General features: G+C 50.5%; 1 protein-coding gene across 1 annotated transcript; it reads left to right on the forward strand.

Moving 5' to 3' along the window:
- Nucleotides 1–15,238: 15,238 nt before the first annotated feature.
- Nucleotides 15,239–21,850, forward strand: KPNA7 (karyopherin subunit alpha 7). Its single transcript, XM_039732202.1, has 10 exons — nucleotides 15,239–15,342; nucleotides 15,964–16,098; nucleotides 16,614–16,699; nucleotides 17,426–17,694; nucleotides 18,184–18,266; nucleotides 18,694–18,957; nucleotides 19,309–19,542; nucleotides 19,850–20,032; nucleotides 20,469–20,618; nucleotides 21,632–21,850. The coding sequence occupies exons 1-10, from the start codon at nucleotides 15,280–15,282 to the stop codon at nucleotides 21,710–21,712; spliced, it is 1,548 nt and encodes a 515-aa protein (XP_039588136.1). The 5' UTR covers nucleotides 15,239–15,279; the 3' UTR covers nucleotides 21,713–21,850.
- The last annotated feature ends 216 nt before the right edge of the window (nucleotides 21,851–22,066 follow it).

Here is a 22,066-nt window from a genome sequence, read left to right on the forward strand (position 1 = left end):
CTTTGGGGAGGACTCACAATCCCTTCTGCCCACAGAGCTCCAGCCAAGGTGCAGGAGGACCTTGGACCTGCCCAGCAAAGGTCTGGCCATGCCAGGCAGGAGAAGGCTGAAAGCTGCCAGGAAAAAATCTCAACTTGCCTTGGCCTTGAACTGTCCACAGAGGCAAATCCAACATATGGTTGCTGGGTGTGATGCAAATCTGGGATGAGTTGAAAGTCAGAGGGATGCAGACAATCCCACATTAAAGAATGGCTGGTCCATATGTTTCCTCTCTCCTTTTTCTGTGTGTTGAAGGGCTTTAGTCAGGAAACGTGGTGGGTCTTTTCACCTTGAGAGCTGAGATTTGTGGCTCTCAATTTAGTGTTGGATGCACGTGTGCAAGCACAGAACAATGCACCTTCCCTGCAGAGCTATTTTTAGGGTCTTGGTTGCAAGGCAATTACAGTGTTGTGCTGATGAGTGTTAGTAATGGTTGCAATATAATCATGGAGTGAAAAATGTGCAGCTTTGGGGGAGGCATCATGTCCTTTTTGTGTGTACAGAGTCTCACAGGCATGTAAAGAAAGAGGAAATAAATTTGTCATCATCTAAAACATGTAACTTCACTGTAGAAGAAGAGACATGGTTTGGTTTCATTTACAGCAGTGCAAATCCCTCCAGTTCACAGAATTCATTTCAGATTTGCTCGTGTCTGATTTAATCAAAACAGGGTCCATTCAATGCAAGAAAAAATCTGAAGCGAAGTTAATATGGAGAATTATCTGCTTACTTACAACTCCCAGTGTCAGCCCCAGCCAGCCTCCCTGTGCCACCACAGTCAATTCAGATAAATTTGCCCTGGATGAGAAAATAAAAGATGAGTCTGTTAATCAAGATTGCAATATCTGTAGGAAAACAGAAAGTAGCTGAGAGGTTCTGAGTGTTCATCAGGGACAGACAGCGTTGCCTGTAGGGGCAAATTTGAAAGTCAGTGAGAGGAAATTTAATCTTTTCAAAGATCAGATCTATAAAAAACCGTCTTTCTTCTTAGATTCTGTATTAGAGCTTAAAGAAATCCTCCTTTCTCTGCAGCATATGGCAGAAGTATGTAGCACACAGAAACAGGAGTGAGGCTTCAGTTGAAATTCCCAATGTTTTACATGTTCACTGAGAACTCCAAAATTAAACTGCAGAAAATCTGCAAAATAATCTGAAAAAAAAATCGGTAAATTGAAAATAATCTGCATTTTGAATCTTTACAGCAGTGATCAGTTGAAAGGACATTGATGTGAGGGGTTGTTTAAAATTATTTTTTAATTTGACATATGAAAATGTGACATATAAAAACAGGAAGGCAAAACAAAAGTGACAAACTCAGTTCAAGAAAATAGGAACCAATAATGCTCAGGGGGAAGTGTTAGCAAATATAAATTAACTTTAATGTTTGAGGAAGCATTTTAAGATAGTTTTGGCTTTATTTTTTTCTGAGAGAAGATCTTTGTATGATCTACAGTGACCTACCAGTGAAAGACTGCTACTTACAAAGGGTAGGAATTGTTCTTCCTCCTATTTTTAGCATGATTAAGGGTCTCCAGAAGAAGATTCATCTGGATGATTTTCCAGGAATTCCTGCAAAATCCAGCAGGATGCTCAATGCAGAAACCTTGGGCTTTGAGCACAATGACCCCTCACCATCCAAACCATCCCGGGAAATAGATTTTCTGTCAGTCAGCTCCCACGAAAAGCTGAATTCATGCTGTGAGCAGGAATTCCATTCAGGTTCAGCCCTGCCAGAGGCTCTCCATGGGGGTCCAGCCGGGTGGATTTGGGGCAGTCTGGCTAATCCCAGCTCCAAGAAGGAGCACCAAACGCAAAGTGCACTGCAGGGTTTAGTTCTAGGAAAGAGGATTTGGGGTACTCCAGGACTGAGACACCCACAGGGAATGGTAGGGCAGCAGAAAGCTGGGAAAGAGAAATGAGGTTTGCTGCTTGGAGTAGGAGGAAGGTTATTCCAAGGATAGAGGGCAGCATAAGACAGGCTAGGAACGCGTGTGGGATAGGGAGAGCCTGGGGGGAGAAGTTGTGGAGGAGGAAACAGGCGCACAGGGACAAGCTGGGGCTTGGCAATCCAGAGGTCTGGCGGTGAGGAAGCTGGAAGGAGGAATAGGAAACCACCGAAGGAATCCCACGAGGCTTGAATAACAGGATTTCTGCTGCATGGCCAAATGTCGCTGCTATTTGTGTCTTTAAATTCAGAATTGTTTTACTGACCCCCACAGCAGAGTCTGAGGGGACATGAAAAAGAAAAATAAGAACAAAGAGGAAAGAAGGAAAAGGAAATGAGAAATGAGGAGAGGATGAGGAGAGGAGAGGAGAGGAGAGGAGAGGAGGAGAGGAGAGGAGAGGAGAGGAGCTGCCATCAGTATGGTGGAATTCTTTGTAGTTGAAAGCCAAACAACTTTCCTCGCTGTTATCATGACAAAAAAAGACTCGGTCTTCCTCCCTTCTTCACTCATGGCCTGCAGTGCAGGCTACAGAAGGAGGAGAGGAGAGGAGAGGAGAGGAGAGGAGAGGAGCTGCCATCAGTATGGTGGAATTCTTTGTAGTTGAAAGCCAAACAACTTTCCTCGCTGTTATCATGACAAAAAAAGACTGGGTCTTCCTCCCTGATTATTGATGCTTATGTCTCTTTTCTTATTTGAATAACCTGCTTTTCACAATATTTTACCCAGATAAAACACTTTTTACTATGCTTTGGTTGTGCAGGTGGCAGGAAATAAAGTGCTGGGAAATCCCACCTGGCTGAGGATCCCCGAGGCTGCTCTACAGCACTGTTCTCTCAGGAATCTCCATGCTCTCTGCAAACACTGTGATTATTCCTCCCACTGCTATTTATTCCCATTTCCAGACCACCTGGGGGCCCCCAGAGCTCGGTGTGAGTGTGGATTCATTGCAGCCACAGATCAAGATTCCCCTCTGGTTTATGAATGGGCAAAAAGAAGTGCAGGGAATTAATTTGTAGAGAGGGCAAAGGAATGCAGAGAACTCAAATATTCTGCTGTTTTGCCATTTGCTTTTAACAAGGAAACCCTTTCTCTTCACCCAGAAGGAAAAATCTGTCCCAGGGCTTGTTCATGGCCTCAGGTTTCTCTTTTTCAGGCAGTCAGGAGCTGGATGGGGTCAGTGTCATCCACACCCTCTTCCTTATAACCATCAGTCATTTTGGCTTCTCTTTTGGATAAAAGTTAAAACTAAAAGGAAAAGAGAAGGACAGAAGTGTTTCCCACATTGTTGAGAAGCAGACTGAAGGAACATGGAATTTCCTGTGGTGGTGTCCTCTTCACACCAGTGATACCTTCCAGTTCAATAAGAACCTGCAGCAGAAGGAAGATCCCAAATATGGGTGGGTAGCTCCTAAGAGGGGTCAGAAAACAAGAGATTGACTGGAGGAAAAATAGGGAGAATATTCCCACTTTCTCTTCGGCCATCCTCACTAGGCTCAGGCCACTGGGAATCTGCCTATGGCTGAGAACAGGGAGCTTTTCTCCAATCCTTTTTTCCTTGAAAACTCTCGGACCATTTCTGATGAGGGCAGTTTTTGCATGGGGGTTCAGAGGAAACCGAAACAGACAACCTGGTTCATCAGCTCCTGCTCTGAGCCACCAAAAACTCCAGGAGAGTCCACAGCACATCCATTTCCCATGGCCCGTGGTGGTTTTCACTCTTGTCACAACCTGAGTTGTGGCAAAGCCATTCCAGAGGAGGGAGCAGGGGAGTTCAAGGGCGTGACTCATGTCCCAAGGCTTTGCATTTTTTGGGACCTGTTCCGTGCTGGGAGCAGACTGTGTCCCACACTCCAGGCAGTTTTCCTTCCCCCACCCACACATCTGCACCAGCTTTAGAGCTGCCAAGGCAGCAGCTGATGGTGAGCACCATGTCCATGTCCAGCAGCCAAAGATGTGCCCCTGGGGACCAGCCCTACCTGCTCAGCTGCTGCTCCCTGCAGAGGCGAGGCTGATTTCATCATTGCTGTGATTAAAGGGAGCAGGGGCTGTGCTGTGGCTTTCCTTGGCAGCAGGCACACACTGCCCAGGCCCAGGGCTGCTCTCCGTCCCACCTCTGCAGCCCCAAGCAATGCTGGGCGCCAGCCTGGTGACTCAGCCGGCTCGGGAGTCAGGATGGGCACAGTGGGAGAAGCCCCTGGGCTGGGGAGGGGACTTGTGGCCACCAGGGTCTGGTTTAGAGGCCACTGCTTGGGCTGCAGTCAGGACAGCTTGGCACTGGTCGGAGGCAGCAGTGGCCCTGGCTGTCCTGGTGATCTCATTTCCCCACCATCCTCCTGAAAACCTTGATGGGCTAAAAATATATGTGTGCAAGGACTCCAAGGCAGCAGGGCTGTGCCCTTGGAAACCAGTTTCTCAGCTCTGAAAGATCCTGGTGTGACACCCTCAGCTGCAATCTGCTGCTCTGGGGTGAATTTCACCCGCAAAGCAGGAAGGAGAAATTTCCTCCGTCCATTTCCGCTTTGATCAGGCAGAGATAAGGAATGTAACAGCTCAGCAGTCATTTCCCCTCTCAATCTACACAGCTAAATCTGTAGGCTGGCTGGGCTGAGATGCCTGGATTTGCAATGTATATTTGAGCCCTGGCTCAGGTCTGCACTTAATCCATCACCTCCCTGAAACACAGGGACTAAAAACTAATGTGGTCCTTGGAACAGATCAATGAAATGCTACACCAAACACCTACAGAGGATAAGTGTATGGCCCAAAATAGCTCATACTTGCATCAAACAGAGTTTCTTGGGTGTAGGGCTCAGACTCTTCTGGAACTTTAAATTCTTTATATGTCACCCTTTCACAGCTGGGGAAACTGAGGCAGGGCATGACAACAACTTACACCTTCAGAGTTGTCCACCCAGTGCCAGCCCATTTTTTGGCAGACAATCTACCTACAAAAAGTCTATTTTGTTCTGAGCTTTCAGTCTGAAGCCAGAAGGAGTGACTTTTTTAAAAGCTTAGGTGTAAATGTAGACCCAAAATCATGGAAGGGTAAGGCCATGCCAACAGCTGGGAGTGAGTTAAAACCCTGAGATTTCATTTCCTCAAGATCATGTGGAATTTAATAAACTTATGGTTAAAATACCTGTGAATTCAAGTCTACCTGATATAAAACAGTGAATATAAACCCAGATGGGCTCCACACATACCTGCAGACACCATCCTTTTCTCTCTCTGCCTCTGCCTCCCATCACTGCTCTCCATCTCACACCTCCTCCCAGCCACCACACACAGCAGGTTAAACCCAAGGTCCTGGAAGGTGTGTGTTTGCAAGGGCTGGCCAGGCTCTTTCAGAGCTATCCAGAGGGCCTGAACCAGAAATTACATTTTAAAAGAGACAACACATTCCCTATCTGTAAATCCAGGGGGGTGGTAATGCTGGGAGCCTGCTTTGGAAGCTTTAATCCCTCAGGAGACATCAAATAATGCTTTGTTTTGTGGCAATTTCTTCTTGTCTTACCTTGTAGGGTGTTCTATAAACTCAGCTGCTGGGAGGTAAGGGACAAGAGGCTGAAATAGAAAGATCATCTAAAGAAACTTCCATGCAAAGTCACATCCTTGGCTGCACTTTCTTGCCAAGGTGGAAAGCAGATTTCATCAGACCTGATCTTTGACAGGCAAACCTCAGGCTGAACCCTTGGCAGGAGCAGCCACTCTGGTGATGGAACTGAAGTTTCATTTTAAAATAATGTCTGTGTCCCGAGAATAAGCCCTGTGTGTTTGCTGCAAGCAGAGAGGATAAAGCTGTTGTTGTGTTAGCATCCTGCATGTTTCAGTCACTCAGTGGGTATGAGCTGCCCTGAAAGACATGAAAGACAACAGCTCCTGTATCAGCCCTAAGTATTTCTCTGCTATATTTGCCTCAGCTGGAGCGTTTGGGATGTGGTTACCCTGCCAGGATTGCCATTGTGGGTGTTGTGGGTGAACACGCTTGGGATTGAGTTTCCAAGCAGGAAGATTCAGATAAACAACTGCTTTGAGGTGAAAATTAGAGAGTTCATGTTACACCCACCTCTTGAATTTGTAACTGACTATTCACCCTGAAAATCTGATTCTAGGAACTCAGCATGTCCCGTCAGGAGCAGAATAATACCACAGAAACCATGGCCAGCCGGAATCCTGAATGCTGAGAACTGTGATTAACTCCTCAGGAATCTCTCTGGAGCAAGTAATATTTTCTGGGCTTTTTTAGGTAATTATTTCAAACCTTGAATCTGTGAATGGAGATTGTAAACAGTTCTCAACCCAGCATCTTAGAGAAGGATGTGAAATGCATCAAATAAGTGATGGGTTCTGACCTGTTTGCTCATGTGTAACTCGAAAAAATAAATGTTTTAACCACACAGGAGGAGAGAGCTGCAAAGGCAGCTATTGGATCTCTGCACACAGTGATCCGAGGCAGAATGGTAAACCTGAAACAGCTGCTGGCCCACTCAGCTCACAGACACACCAACAAGGGCCAGGGCTCAGCCAAGCTGCTTTCTGCTCCCAAGGGTGCCTCTTGCTGAGTTTAATGATTTGTTGTAGCCGTGTCCACAGCCCAGGCCCCGTCCTGTGTCTTGCTGGCCACGCTCTGCTCCAGCACATCACCACACTCAAAACCTGCTGGGACAGCCTGGGCTGGGCTGCAGCTGCTTCCCCAGCGTGTCCCCTGATGATTGCATTATCTGGGAAGGGGGTGGAAGGTTCCTCAGAGAACAGAGGAGAGATTGTGCAGTGACGTGTCCCGATAGCAGCGCGCTGCAAGCCCTGCACACACGGCTTGTGCAGGGAGGTGTCTGCTGGGCAGGATGTTTGCCTTTGGTGTGGGCTCAGTTTCTTGCCCTGACACAGATTCCTTCGTCGTGTTAAAGTGAGACTGAGAGTCCAGCCCTCTTGCCTGAAGGGATGTGGAGCATAATTCTGTTTCAGGTTGGAAAATGGCCTTCAGATAAAGGCAGGTCAGCCCATGTAGAGTCCCAGAATGGTTTGGGTTGGAGGAAACTTAAAGCTCATCTTGTTCCACCCCCTGCTGCGGGCAGGGACACCTTCCACTATCCCAGGCTGCTCCAAGCCCCATCCAGCCTGGTCTTGGACACTTCCAGGGATCCAGGGGCAGCCACAGCTGCTCTGGGAATCTGTGCCAGGGCCTCACCTCCCTCACAGGGAGAATTTCCTGCATGTACCCTGCCTGCATTCCACCTGCCCAATACAGACCACACATAAGGAAGGCTCTTCTCTTCCTCAGTGCTGCCAGGGATCCCAGGCTAAACACAGCAGCCCAGGTGTCCACAGTGACATTCCCAATTAAAAAGAAGGAGGGTGGAAATGGAGGAGGACAAGGTGAGGAACAGGGAGTACAAAGCCATTTATAACTTCTTGTATAGAGCCTCAGCCTTTGTCTGTTATGACAAGCTTTGGAATAACAAGGAGCTCAGCTTGGGTGCTGCATTTTGGGTTGCATTTCAGCAGCAGAAGCAAACTGATCTCTGGTGGTTTGGGGAGGAATGGAATCCTCCCCAGAGGATGCCAGAAAGCCCTGCTGAAGGATCACAGGGTTATATAAAGATCTGCCTCAGGAGGCTGCAAGAAGTTTTTGCATTTATTAGTAATTTAGAAAATAATGAAAGCTGCAACCTCATTCTCAGCTGTTGTCTGTGCTTGCTTGGGGAGGATCAGTGTATTCCTGTGAGGGCTGCAGGGATGTTGTCTCTACGGAGACACGAGCAGGCTCTATCCAAACAAGGGCAGATCACTGCTCGTGGGGCACAGAGGGTCTGATGGGGACAATGCCAAGGCCTTTCAAATCCCACCAGGTGCTCAGTGAGTCACAGATCCTGCAGGAGACAGTCTGTGCATTGGGATCAAAAGCTTCAGGGAAGGGTACACACAGGAAAGCAAAGTTCAAGTCTGTCTTCCTGGTATCCAACTTTTTGGTGTCACATTTCAATTGTAGCATTCAATGCAAGGAATTAGAGAATCATGGAATGGTTTGGTTGGAAGGACACCTAAAGCTCATCTCTTTCTACCCCCTGCCATGGGCAGGGACATTTTCCACTATCCCAGATTGCTCCAAGCCCTATCCAGCCTGGCCTTGGGCACCTCCAGGCATGGGGGACTCACAGCTTCTCTGGGCAACCTGTGCCAGGGCCTGCCCACCCTCACAGAGAAAATTTCCTTCCCAGTGTCTCATCAAACCCTGCCCTCTGAGAGTGGGAAGCCATTCCCTGTGTCCTGTCCATCCATCCCTTGTCCCAAGCCCTTTTCCAGCTCTCTTGGAGCCCTTTTAGGCACTGGAAGGGGCTCTGAGCTCTCCCAGAGTCTTCTCCTTTCCAGGTGAATACCCCCAGCTTTCCCAGCCTGGCTCCAGAGCAGCCCTTGGAGCATCTCTGTGGCATCCTCTGGGCTCACTGCAGCAGCTCCTCATCCTTGTGATGAGGGACACTCCAGAGCTGGAATCACTGTTCCAGGTGGGGTTTCAGAAAGTGCAGCTGAGGTGCAGAATCCCCCTCCCTGCTGCCCAGGCTGTGGGATCAGCCCAGGACACCGGTGGGTCCTGCAGAATTTGGTTTACATTTTTACATACAATTTGTTACACTGCCACATTTCCAGGACAGGACTGGAGCAGTGGAGTGGCAGGAAGGAGGTGGCACAAGGAGATGGAATTAGCAGGGGGGTTCCCCAAAAGCTCATTCCCAAATCAGAGTGTGTGAGATGTGAAGCAGTTGCAACAGAGAAGAACATCACCTCTGGGCTTAGCAAAATTACCTGCAGCTCTTGGATCAGGTGAAATATGCATGTCCAATCCTCTCTTTAGCATTTCCTAAGCATGGCTTTCAAAGGAAAGCCCCTAAATACACATTTTAAACAAAGACACTAATTTCTGTTGAAATACTGAGATAATTGGAGGCGCTGGAGCAAGGTGAGCAGCGTCTGGCAGCAGGAAAGCTCATCCCCTCCTCTAATTAAGCTGCACATGGACTCCCTGACAGCAAAGAGGCATCCAGAGGCTCAAGACCCCATGATTTATATGGATATCCCGGTGTTTTCATGGAGTTTCTCTTTCCTGCATAATTTACAAGGCACTCCACTCCTTTGGAGAGCACCTTAGCCTTTCTCCTGGTAGGTGCTGTGGAGCAAGGCCATGCATGATTTATACAAAATTATGTGGGTTTTTGATTAATGACAAGGTTTCTTCATCAGTCCATTGTGCCTCATCCCCAAATGCACTATAGATTTCTCTGTTTCAGTTCCTTGAGTTACAGAGTCAGGGACTAAAGGAGTAATTATTGCTGGGCCCTGCTAAGGAAAAAAAAGTAAGATTTTGGCCATAGGTGATTATAATTTCTGCAGCTGAATCAGTGTCCCATAACTGACAGAGGATAATGGATTTAATAAATAACTCTGATTAAGTCTGATGTTATTTTTAAATAATTTCAAAAACTGTTACTCTAATCCCTCTGTGGCTGGCAGAAAGGAGGATGCTCAGAAGTTAAAATTAGTTCCTTCACGTTCAGCCTGGTGTGGAGTTACAGGCACTCCAGGGCTGTCTTGGTTTTCTGGGGCATCCACTTACAGTGGAGCCAAATGGACACAAACAGCTGCCTTGGAAAGTGGGAATGAGCTCTCACAGCTCCCTCAGCCCTGCTGCTCTTCTCCTTCCCCATGCTCTGATAGCTCAGCAGGAGCTCCAGCCCAGCTGATGGGACAATCAGCTGGTGTTATCCACAAGCTGTCTGCCTGCACACAAATCCTCTTTCCTTTGATTCACAGGGAATTCCCAACTCTCTCAGGCCTCTTTACCAGCAAATATAGATTTCTTCTGTACAAAGTCAATATGATTCATTTCCTTTTTGGTCTTCAGTGCCTACATTTCAGAGTGATCCCATTTCTTGGCTGGGAAGAGGACCTGAAGAACACTTTGCCTTGAAAAGCCCCACAGCCACAGCAGGAGCTGTTTCAACTGAAATGGTGGAAAACCAAACTTCTTTCCTCCTCCTCCTCTTTTTCCTCCTCCTTCTTTTCTCTCCCATAGAGATGGGCTGACAGAGCTGTTCAGCCTGGAGAAAATAAAACTCCAGGGAGAGCTGAGAGACCCTTCCAGTGCATAAAGGGGCTCCAAGAGAGCTGGAGAGGGGCTTGAGACAGGGGGTGGTTGGACAGGACAAGGGGGAATGGCTTCCCACTGCCAGAGGGCAGGGTTAGATGAGATATTGGGAAGGAATTTTCCCTGTGAGGAGGCCCTGGCACAGGTTGCCCAGAGAAGCTGTGGCTGCCCCTGGATCCTTGGAACTGTTCAAGGCCAGGCTGGATGGGGCTTGGATCAACCTGGGATAGTGGAAGGTGTCCCTGCCCATGGCAGGGGGTTGGAATGAGATCAGCTTTAAGGTCCTTTCCAACCCAAACAATTTCATGATTCTGTGAACTGACACATGCCCATGGCTCCCTGGCTGCAGAGGAACAGAAAAGCAGGACCACCTTTTTGAGGCTGCTCCACTAAATTAAAGGAAAGCCCAAACTGAACCTTCAGCCTCAGAAAATCCAGCTGCAGTGCTCAGCTCTGCCTCCAGCTCAGCAGCAAGGCAGAGATAACAATAAATCCCTTCTCCCACCTTCTGCATGTCCTGATTAGACAGCCTGCAGCAGATGGGGGCTGTCATTGTTCCGTGCCTGCTCCTGCCTGGCACAAAGCGGCTCCGAGCCCGAGGTGGCTGCACCACAACAGCTCTGACAAGAAACTGCTGGCTGCAATGGGGAGGTCACAAGCTGCCCAACTCCTGTCACCTCAGGAGGGACCTGTCAGGGCAGCCTGTGGAGTTAGGACTGCCTTCCTTGCAGATTGTGTGCCAGGAGGATGGATCCTGACTGAGCAAGGAGGAATTTCCAGGCTCCATCCCTGCCATGCTTAGGAATGCTGCACATCCATGAAGGCATGAGCTGTGTCAGGGAGGTTTAGGCTGCATATCAGTGAAAAGTTCTGCACCCAGTGGGTGGCCAGACTCCCCAGGGAATGGTCCCAGCCCCAAGGTTTCCACAGCTCCAGGAGGGTTTGGACACTGCTCTCCGGCACGGGGTGGGATTGTTGGGGTGTCCTGGGCAGGGCCAGGAGTTGGACTCTCATCCTTGTGGGTCCCTTCCAGTTCAGGACACATCATGATTTTATAATCCACCAGCAGTTACATCATCACCTCTTTCAGGTACCCATATGGACATTTCCTTGGTGTTAGTGCAACTAATAAGCACAATTAATTTGTTGATGTTCATTGAATGGAACTGCACTGCTGCTGACAGAGAGGACGTTGTGTGACAGCAGCGTTCAGGGGCTGGCAGGGACCCCCCCTCTGCTGCCCTCCATCCAGCTGGGGCTCTCCTCTCTCAGAGGTGATGTTTCCACCAGCTGCTGTGCCTGTGCAGCACCCCAGGATGGACCCAGCGTGTCCCTGCCTCATCTCTCCCACCACAGAGATGCCACACGCTGACAGCTTCCCTGGCCAGTACCTTTCTCCACATGCAGTGAAGGTAAATCATGCAAGAAACATGAAAAACACAGGAGAGGAAATCAGGGCTTTCCTCTCAGGGCTTAAAATGAGTGTTTTCAACTCTCCCCCAGTCAGAGCCTCACTGAGGTGCAGTGTGGGGTGAAGGGTGGCAGAGTGGGGGAGAACAGCCTCAAAAAAACCCCTGCACTGGAACCACAGCTTCTCATACCTGTCACAATGTGGATTTTCAGCTTGAGCACACAAGGCTGAGCTCAGGGGACACTGTCATGTAGATTTAGGGTTTTATCTCTTTTCCTCTCCATTAGCTGTGATACTTTCTTATTATGCTGAAACCCAAAACTTTTCTTTCCTCCTGTGGTTATTCCCTTCCCCATTTGGCAAATATTGATCTCTCCATGTCCTCAGCACAGGTTCAAATCCTCCCCCCTCATCCTCAGCCTGCTCTGGGGTCGATTGTGTGGCAGTGCCACCTCTCATGACATCAGGGACCAGAGTGAAGGACAAGGAGAGGGATGTTCACCCATTACACGTGTTTTTCTCTCCCCATCCTCTCCCTCTGTGTGCTGGAAGTGACAGGGAACTGAACAGGATGGGGCTGATTGTGCTTGGCAGGTGGAGAGGGAACGGAAGGAGCAGGGAGAAAAGGAGCAGCCTGGGATAACCACGAACTTCTCCCAGCCTTGTTTCACATTCTCTCCCTGCAGCACCTTGGGAGAGCTCTCCAGGCAGGGGACCAAAGTCTGGGGCCTGGCCTGTGCAGGAGGCTGCCCCCACTTACCTTGGGGTGTGATTTTAAGCCAATTTAATTAAATTGCTTGGCAAGGTTGCGAGGACTCATCCATTTCAGCTTGAGCCAGGCCTGTTTTGATTTAGTGTTGGCTGATTAGGAATTAGTGGAAACAAACCGCTCAGAAAACAAAATTAGAGGGTGCACGCTAACTTTTGCACCAGATTAAGTTGAATTAAAAAGCAATTGAAATGTAATTTTCCTGTCTCAAGCAGCCAAGAAACAAGATAATGCAACCAGTGGCACTTGAAGCTTAAAATCACAGCAGCCAGGATTAGCACAACTGGCTTTTTAATGCCTACAAACAACAGATTTATCTGAAGGTCTTTTCTCAAACCTCCCTATCACCTTCCACATAAGGCTGTGTGCAACTCATTTTATTTGCCTTGAAATGCAGAATTGGTGTGACCCCAGGATTTGAATCCAGGACTTTGAGCAGCCAGGGTATGTCAAGGTGTGTCCATAGGTATTTCCATGCTGGGCAGTACCAGTTGTTCCCTGAATTCCTACAATTTGGATTGGGATGGTTCTGTGTGCACAGCTGGAAGGTGCACACCCCCTCCAGGTGGAGAGAGGGTGCAGTTCCCATCTGCATCCCAGCATCACCTTCCTGCAGCTCTGAGTGTCTTTGTTCCCCATCTCCCTCATACAAAAAGATGTCAAGTAATTGCAAGTCAGGTTTTAATTAAATATTTTAATTGCTGTTTTCCCTGCCCATTTGGGAAACACTGCTCCTCCCTTCCCCATCAGCTGGACCAGGCTGGCACCCCTGCACACACCAAAAGGGTTTTTCTTTTGCTAAAAAGGGTGATGGCATGGAAGGGGTGCCAAGCCAGGATGCTTCAGCCCCTCAGAGTCCCCAGAAGTGCCCACAGTGCTGCAGTGGTTATTTGGGGGTCAGGGAGCTGCTGTCCCTGTTGGCCAGAGCAGCAAGAGCAGGACTGGGGCTCCATAAATGAAAATATCTCCTGACTGATGGACACTGTCATGGGCACAGAACACAGCACTTTGTGAGCTGCCCAGCAGCTCCTGGCCAAAACCTAAAGGGCTCATGGAGATAATGGGTTCCTGCTGGGTTTCTCTCCTTGCCACCTCCCCGCTGTGCCAGCCAGCAGCTCAGAGCCTGATGATGCTCCAAGTTGTTTTTTAATCCTGTCTTGGCTCACTTGCAACCTCTGTGCAGCTGATTCCACCCGGCTCCCTGGTCCTGGGCCCCTCTGACTGGAGGAGAGGCTCTCCTGGCCTGCAGCACCAGACAAAAAAGGGTCACCTCAGACTGCCTGTGCCCTTGCCCTGGCAGTGATGGGGTGGCAGAGCCCAAACTGTCCCCCACAGCCCAGACACTGTCAGGTACAGGCTGGCATCACCCACATCTTAGCCAAAAACAAAGCCAGAGCTGGCAAAGCATAAATGGAGGAAGGAGATCTGAGGGTTGAGTGGTGGCCCAGACAAGAAGACAACCATCCATCCTCCCCAGGTGCATCCAGGTGAGGGAGCAGGTGCAGATAACGGGGGGCTGTCCTGGGAAGAGCCAATCCTGCAGGGGAACTGGGGGTGTGTGGCCCTGTGGGGGGAATAAAAGAGGGAGCTGAGGGCAGTGGGGTATGAGGCAGAGCTAGAGTAAGTGATTTTTCCCCCCTTTTGGGGTGCTGGGTGGGTGTCTATTCTTTTATACCCCACTATGAGGTCCCTGGCTGTTGGGGGCTTGTCTGGGGTCAGTGGGTGGGCTGTGGTGCCCTTCTGCTGGGATGGGATGGAGAAAGCTTCCCCCAAAAGAAGAAGCTTTCTGGGGTGTTGGGCTCTTTTGGGGGAACAGGGAGGGGAAGCTGGAGCAGACCTTGGTGTTTGGGTGTTGGGATTAAGGCTGTGGGGATGGTGGATTGAGCCAAAGGGTGGCTCAGCCTGGCCCTTCTGGAAGCTGGAGGAGGTCTGCAGCTGGCTGCACGGGAAAGGAGCTGATGCTGCTGGTGCCTGACCTTGGTTACTGGGACAGGAAACAGGGAGAGAGAATGAGGAAAACACCAAAACCTTGAACTTAAAAGGGTGGTGTGAGGGAGTCCTTGGAAGCTGCTCTGAGCTGCAGGTGTTGGCTGTAAGCCTGGAGGGGAGGAGAGGAGGCACCATCTGTGTGGGATCAGCCCTGGGAGTGTTGATGCACAACCTGGGTGTAGGGGTCCCATGATGGTGTCTGCTCTGAAAACATCTCCTTTAATGCTGGCTGGAAGCCCTGTTTTTCTGACAAAATCTGTCTGAAGGCCAGGTCTTGCTTTATTTGTGTGTATATCTCTGGCTTTTGCTAGGAGATGCTTAGAAATTATTTTGACCTGTCCTTATTTCATGATGTTCCCCTGGCAGCCTGTACTAGTTGCTGAGTTTCCAGAACTTTTTTATTTTTATGAGCTGCACTTGGTCCTTTTGTGTCCCTGCATGTGACTGTGGGCCTTTCCTAGTTGGGGTGCAGGTGGAAGAAACCAGGTTGGGCTCTGTGGTGGAGTGAGAGAGGCTTAGATGTGGCTGTATGTTCTTAAATCAGACCTTGAGCTGCTCCTTTTGGAGGCAAGAGGCTTTCCAGGCTTGTGTGCCACAGTAAATGGAAAAGCCCCAGGATGAGGGCTGGGGAAGAGGGTGTTCCTGTCACCATGGGGTGCCTGTGTCTGGCTTCCTCCTGGGACTGCAGCAGCTGTAATTTTTGCAGCCTGATATTAAGTGGTAGTTTGTGCTTGTATTTAGCTCAGTGGCTCAGCTGCAGCGCGTGAGGATCCTACCAAGCCCTGCTTGGGGCACGGGACCTCCAGTGGCTCCCTGGCTGGGAGTGTGGGGTGGAAATGTGTGGCCCAGGCTGCTGGTGGGACTGGAGGGTGCCAGCCCCCTCAGTGGCTGGCAGGGGATGGTTCTGGGCAGCTGTGACCTGACCCTGCTCTGTGCTGACCCCCAAGAGCACGTGAAGGTTCCAGCGCCTCTCAGCTCTGCCAAGATGCCAGTCAGGAAGCATGGCCAGCACATGAACCTGTTCAAGAACAAGGGCAAGGATGAAACTGTGAGTACCCCCTGCCTGTGCCAGCATTTTGGACCCCAGCAGAGCCCACTGTTGGCAGAGATTATGGAGGGGCTTCTCAAGGTCCATGGCCCCATATCTACCTGTGTGAGGGAATGGGGAATGGCTCTGCATGCCTTCAGCTGGGATGTTGGGTGGCTTTTGGGATGTGGTGTGGGGCTGGTTGGGCTGCAATGGGTGTGGTGGCACAGGGGGATGTGAGTTGTGGGTGTGAGGCTGGGGAAGGGAGATGGCTCAGCCCCAGCCAGCTGAGCTCTCTGAGTTATCCCTGTGGAGCTGGGGCTGGTATGGGATGGCAGATGCAGGATCTGTCAGCTTGATTTAAGCTGGTAGAGGAGACGAGGGTTTGCCTTTCAGGTTCAGAGAATCTACTTTTAAAAACACCCACTGGTGGCTGGATCATCCAGCAGCCCATGTCCTTGGGAGGCACTGAGGGAGAGCCTTCCTCTGTCCCATCTCCTACATCACCCCCCAGGCCACAGAGAGGGGTGCTGGCTCTGCTCTCCTCCTGTGGGAAGCGTGGGGCAGAGGGCTGCAGGGCTGCACTCCCTGGGGAATGGGGCAATGCAGGAATGAGTGGGATGGTGTTCTTCTTCCCCCCAGACCCTGCGGAGGCAGAGGGTGGAGATGAGCGTTGAGCTGAGAAAGGCCAAGAAGGATGAGCAGATCCTGAAGCGCAGAAACATTTCCATTAATCTGAAGGAGGAGAATCCCTCTCCGGGAAAAGCAGCTGAGGTGGTGAGTGCTTGGTGCCCTGCAGCTGGGTAGGATCAGTGCAGCAGGAATCACCCCCTACTTGGGCCACTGCCTGGGTTAAGTAGTTGGTGCCATTCCTGATCTCCATGCCCAGTGCTGGGGAGTGTTTCACACTGCCTGGCCTTTGTCTGTGCAGTTTCTCATGGTGATGATGTCCTGCTGGCCTCTCTTGATGGCAGGTAGAACAGGCTGGTGCTCTGGGGGCTGGGAGCTGCTCCTGTCTGGCTCCCTGCACAGCCAGGGGTAATTACTGAGCTCGCAGCCCATTATGGTGTCAGTGACTCTTTCACTGCTTGATTACAAGCATTAGTCGCCTTGAAGGCTTTTGTGGATTGTCTTCCTCTGCCTCATCTCGAAACTGTGTTGCATAAAGAATAGACACTGCTTAGATATGAAGTGGTGACTGAGCTGGGTCTAGACAGCTGATTGACTGCTGAGATTAAACCGGAGGGAGTCCCAGCTCCCCGGCTGACTCTGAATCATTCCCTGTGACACAGATTATCCAGCCGTCCTTGGAGGAGATCCTGGAAGCTGTGAATGGGGAAGACACCCAGCTGCAGCTGCTCGCCACCCAGGCCACCAGGTATGTGCCCAGCTGCTGGAGCTGTGCTGGGGCCTGGGGGCAAAAGGCTGCAAGTTCCTGTTTGAGGAGCTCTCTAGTGAGGTGGCAAAGGGAGAAGGAGCCTGGTAACCCAAACTGCCCATGGGAATCTCAGCTGGTGCCTGTTCTGTGGCCTCTGTGCTGTGCTTGGCTCGCAGTCCTGCAGGAATCCAACCAAGGGGCTGGCTGTGCTGCCCCTTCCTGTGCCAGGAATTATGTTGGATCCCACAAGAAATCGACTGCCAGATGCTTGGGCAGGACAAGGACTGGAGAGCCTAGCTGTAGGAAAGGGTCAGTGCTGAGCAGGGCTGTCCCCATAGGGGTGGGGACACAAGACCACAGGGTGCTATCATCACCCAGCTGGCAGCAGGGCTGTCTCCTGAGGGTCCAGGAGAGGCTGCATCCCTGCTGGTGCTTCCTTGGCTGGCTCAAACCATTGTACCAGTGCTCTGAGACCAGCACCATTCCCTGTGAGCATGGCTGTGAGCATGTCAGGGCTTCCAACAGACACCCTGCTCCTGCTTCAGCATCTCTAGCTGTGTCTTCCCTCTGTATGGCAGCCCCTCTGCTGAGGGTTTGTTGTGGTGGGATGCTGAACCATTGCTGCTTCCCCTGCAAGCCACAGCCTTGTGCCTGGTCACAGGGCTATGGGCTGTGGTGGCACCACACAGGGTTGCTCATGGCTGGCTGTGCTGTTCTCTCTCACAGGAGACTTCTGTCCAGGCACAAGGACCCCCCCATCAATCAGATCATCGAGCTGGGGATCATCCCCAGGATGGTGGAGTTCCTGGGCCGTGCTGACAATGCTGCCCTGCAGTTTGAGGCAGCCTGGGCACTGACCAACATTGCCTCTGGCACCTCGGAGCACACCAGGGCCGTGGTGGAGGGAGGAGCCATCCCAGCCTTCATCTCCCTGCTGTCCTCCCCACACATGCACATCAGCGAGCAGTCAGTGTGGGCCCTGGGCAACATTGCAGGTGAGGGGACCTGAAAGGACATTTGGAGGCCCCTGACTGAGCCAGGGACTCGATGATCCTTGTGGGCCTTTTCCAACTTGGAATATTCTGTGATTCTGCTGGAGAGATAAAGCATTGCTGCTCCTCTCCCTGTAGCTTGGTCTCCAAGCTGCTGCCCCTACTGAACCCCATAACCCTGAAGGTTGTCTGGCAGCTTTTGAGATCCTGTGTTGGCTCTGCAAGAGGATTTTGGCCAAAGCCAAGGGCAAGCCTCTGTCCTGCTGGGGTGGTTGAAGCCACTAATGTCACCAAAGGGAGAACAGAATGGAGTGCCAGCAGGCCAACCAGCCATGACCCAATCTGCCCAGTAAATCCTTCCCTCCTGGAAATGCCTAATGCTGTGTGGCTGGTGGGTCAGCCAGCCCTGGCCCTGCAGGTCTGATTGCTGTTTGATGTTGACTGTCTTGTGGCTTGGGCAGATGCAATGACCAACCCTTTTTACCTGTCCAGGGGATGGCCCCATCTACAGGGATGCTCTTATTGCTCGTGATGTGATTCCTCCCTTGCTGGCTCTGGTGTCACCTGCAACTCCAGTAAATAACCTTCATTTTCTTGATTTAACATCTCTTCATGCTTTGGGTGGTGGGTGAGTCCACTGTCTGCCTTGTACACAACAAACTGTTTGTGTAATTGAATAAGACCCTGTTCTGAACTGCTTTTGCACAAAGCTGGGGGTGCTGAGCAGACACTAAGTCAATATGATCTCTTCCATCCTGGCCTTTCTTATCCAGCTCTATCTCAGGCTAGGAATAAGGTGAAACTGGTGCAAGGTAGGCTTGCATATGCATGTGGAAAGGCTGAACTTGCCCTTCAAGCTTCCTGCTGCTGCTCTGTGGTTTGTCTCTGCCCTTCTGCAATGGTGCCTGTCCCACTGTTGTGTCTCTGATGTGAGAACCTTCAGAGGATAACACAGACTGCTCTTGGGGACAGTGAGGATCTCACACCTGCCTTGTGTTTCAGGTTGGGTTCCTGAGGAACATCACCTGGACACTGTCAAACCTGTGCAGGAACAAGAACCCCTGCCCTCCCTTGGATGCTGTGCAGAAGATTCTGCCAGTCCTCGTCATCCTCCTGCAGCATGAGGACAAGGATGTCATCTCTGACTCCTGCTGGGCTGTTTCCTACCTGACTGATGGCTGCAATGATCGCATCCAGGTTGTGGTGGAGACAGGGATTCTCCCAAGGCTTGTGGAACTCATGGACAGCCCAGATTTGATTGTTATGGTAGGGAACAATCAGAATCTCCACTCTGTGGTCCCTTAACGTAGAAAGGTCTGAGGAGAGGGATGGGAGGTGCCCTTGTTCTGTGTGGCAGCTGTGGTGTGCTGTCCCCTCAGCCTGTGGAACTGACTGCCTGCTTGTCAAGCCACTGCTCTGTTCTGCTGGCTGGGGCTGGAGGCTGGACTGAGGCTCTAAAGCTGCTTAGAGCAAACGGGGGATGTCAGAGCTGTTAATAAACAGCCATCACCCACAATGCTCTCCTTGTGTGATAAAGCACTTGGGGAGGGATCTTGCTGGGCTTTCTGACATCCCTCGAGGTAAGGACTCTCCTCACCTTCTCTAATCTCTGTCTAGACTCCAGCTCTGCGTGCCATCGGGAATGTGGTCACAGGCACAGACCAGCAGACCCAGGAAGCCATCGACGCCGGGGCCCTGGCTGTCCTGCCCCGGCTGCTCAGGCACTCCAAGTCAGTCATCCAGAAGGAAGCAGCATGGACCCTCAGCAACATTGCAGCAGGGCCTTCCCACCAGATCCAGCAGATCATCACCTGTGGGTTGTTGCCACCTGTGGTGGAGCTGCTTGACAAGGTAAGGGATGGGCACAGGGCTGCTGAGGGAGGGGTGTGAGGTTCAGGAGGTTGGGATGGCTCATTTGTGAAGCACTTGGCCCCAGAGCCACCTGAGCCGGCTGTTTCAGAGCTGTTGAGATCCCAGTTTGTCAGTACACCTGCATGGAAACACATCCTGGAGCTGCCCTTGGCACCTCTGCCAGGTGTCCATGCATCACCCAAAGGGGCTGGGAAAGCTGCAGATAAGGGAAATGGTTATCCTGGCCTCACCCTCATCCTAGAGGATACTAAAGCTTGGGCATGCCTTTTCTGTGCTGCTCTTCCAGGGTGATTTCAAGGCTCAGAAGGAGGCTGTGTGGGTGGTGGCCAACTTCACCACTGGAGCAACAGTGCATCAGGTGGTGGAGCTCGTCCGTTCCGGGGTCCTCAAACCTCTGCTCAACCTGCTCTTGGTCAAAGACAGCAAAACCATCCTGATCATCCTGGACACCATTTCAAATCTCTTCCTGGTGAGATCTGCTCATCCTGGATGCCATTTTTTACTCTCGTCCTGATAAGGTCTCATCTTTTCACTTCCTCCTCCCAAAGAGCAGCAAGGAGTGAGCCAAATGCTCACATTGTGAACAATGGCTGTTGATTTTTTAGAGTAAGAGACTTCATGTTGTCTAAATTTGTCTTGGATACCCTTGGGCTCTCTAAAGGGCTTGGCAAGATTGAGTCCCCAGCGTGCTGCTCTTCATCCCCAGCTCCCTGGTTTGGCTGGCAGCCCCCAGCAGGGACTGGTATTCCACAGGCACCACAGGCACATCCCTGGCATCAGGAAGAGACCATAAATTCTGGGACTGTGAGCCTTTGACTTGTAGATCAGGGTTGTAATTACAGAAAAGACCATCTCAGGCCCATTACTGATGTTCTGTTTTCCTGCCTGACTTTCCAATGCTACAGGCAGCTGAGAAGTTGGGAGAGACTGAGAAGCTGTGTCTGCTGGTGGAAGAACTCGATGGTCTGGAGAAAATTGAGAACTTGCAGAACCATGAGAATGACATGGTCTACAGAGCTGCCCTGGACATCATAGAGAAATACTTTTCTGGTGAGGTATGTGAGCCCTTGCTGTTTCTCAGGTGAAAATGTGATGCTATTACATTCCAGAATGAAGCACAGAGTTTCAGGATACTGGAAGAGGATTTTGGAGGAGACTTCCACATGACCAGAGTAGTCCTTGTAGCTTCTTTCAGGTGCTTTTAAAGGTCTGTAAAAGCTCTGAGTTGTCAGCCAATGAGCTGGACAAGAGACATGGATGCCTTGATAGCATCTTGCTGCTGGAATTTAAACTGGCATCAGCTGGAGTTACTGCAGTTACTGATATGAATACCAAATGTGGAGAAGTTTCCTCCTTCAGAGCTGAGCTGGCTTGTCACTATGAATGGCAGCCTCCTACTCAGCTGATAACAGTGCTCAGGTTGCATTTGGATTACTTGACCCTTCTCATGGTAAGGAATCCATGGAAAAAGAGGACAGGACACCAGCTAGGAGCTGCAAGGGTCCAATGACTGTCACAGATGCCATGTTTGGTCCTAGCCTTAGACTTGCAGATGGGAAAACATCAGGGAAGAGGCTTAGAGGTCTGGCAGACCTTGGAGCTGTGGCTCAGTTTGGGTGTGAGCTGCAGCAGGGGGCAAAGGTCTGGTTTAGTCCTTTGCCAGAGCAGGGTCTGGGGTTCCCTGTGAGAGGTGTGGAGGAAGTTCACAGCAGCTCTGGCTGGAGGGGCTGGATGCCAGGAGAACATCCCCCTGAGCAGTCCTGGCTCGTTGCTGTTCCAAGCAGGCCATTTAATTTCAGTGAGCTCTACCACTGCAGCCACTTTTATTTCCTTTTGCTTCTGGAGTCTGAGCCCAAAGGCTTGGCTGCTTTAGTGTGGGCTGCAGGGACACTGCAGCTTCAGGGAGCTGCAAGGAGCAGGAGGGCTTGGCCTGGTCTCCAGGAGTTCTGCTACAGTCAAGCTGAGCTTAACAGGATTTTTAAAACAAGAATAAACCAGAGTTGCTGTAAAAAGCTTAGGTTTATTCAAATGCAGACCTTGCAAGTGATTTCTATCACTTTCCTCCTAGGAGAATATTAACCTGGAGCCCCAGGCTGGCCAAGATGGGCTGTATGATTTCTCAGTAGAGAAGCAAGACTTCAACTTCTGAAGATGAAGCATGACACAGCTCTAAACTGGTGGGTGGAGGTACCTTGGAAGAGCTCAGACATCCAAACCATGAGGAGCAGAGATGCTGAGCCTTTTTACTTCTGAAATTTGTCAATAAAGTTGCACTTTTGGCTTTGTACCCTTTGCCTTTAATTATTTCCCCCTTCTTTAAGCTGCTGTTACAAATGACATGGCTTTTTTTCCAATAGCATCTCAAGGCCTTGCAGGAGTGGGTTGGAGCCCCTGGACAAGTTTTCTAGGTGGAATCTTGCTTCTAAGTACATTAAACTGCAGGAGAGCAGCATCCTGATACCAAATCCTTGAGCTGAAACTCCTGGGCTTGATTTGGAGTGTC

The sequence above is a fragment of the Passer montanus genome, unplaced genomic scaffold (genome assembly GCF_014805655.1).
Source record: "Passer montanus isolate IOZ18808 unplaced genomic scaffold, ASM1480565v1 scaffold8, whole genome shotgun sequence".
NCBI classification, from domain to species: Eukaryota; Metazoa; Chordata; class Aves; order Passeriformes; family Passeridae; genus Passer; species Passer montanus.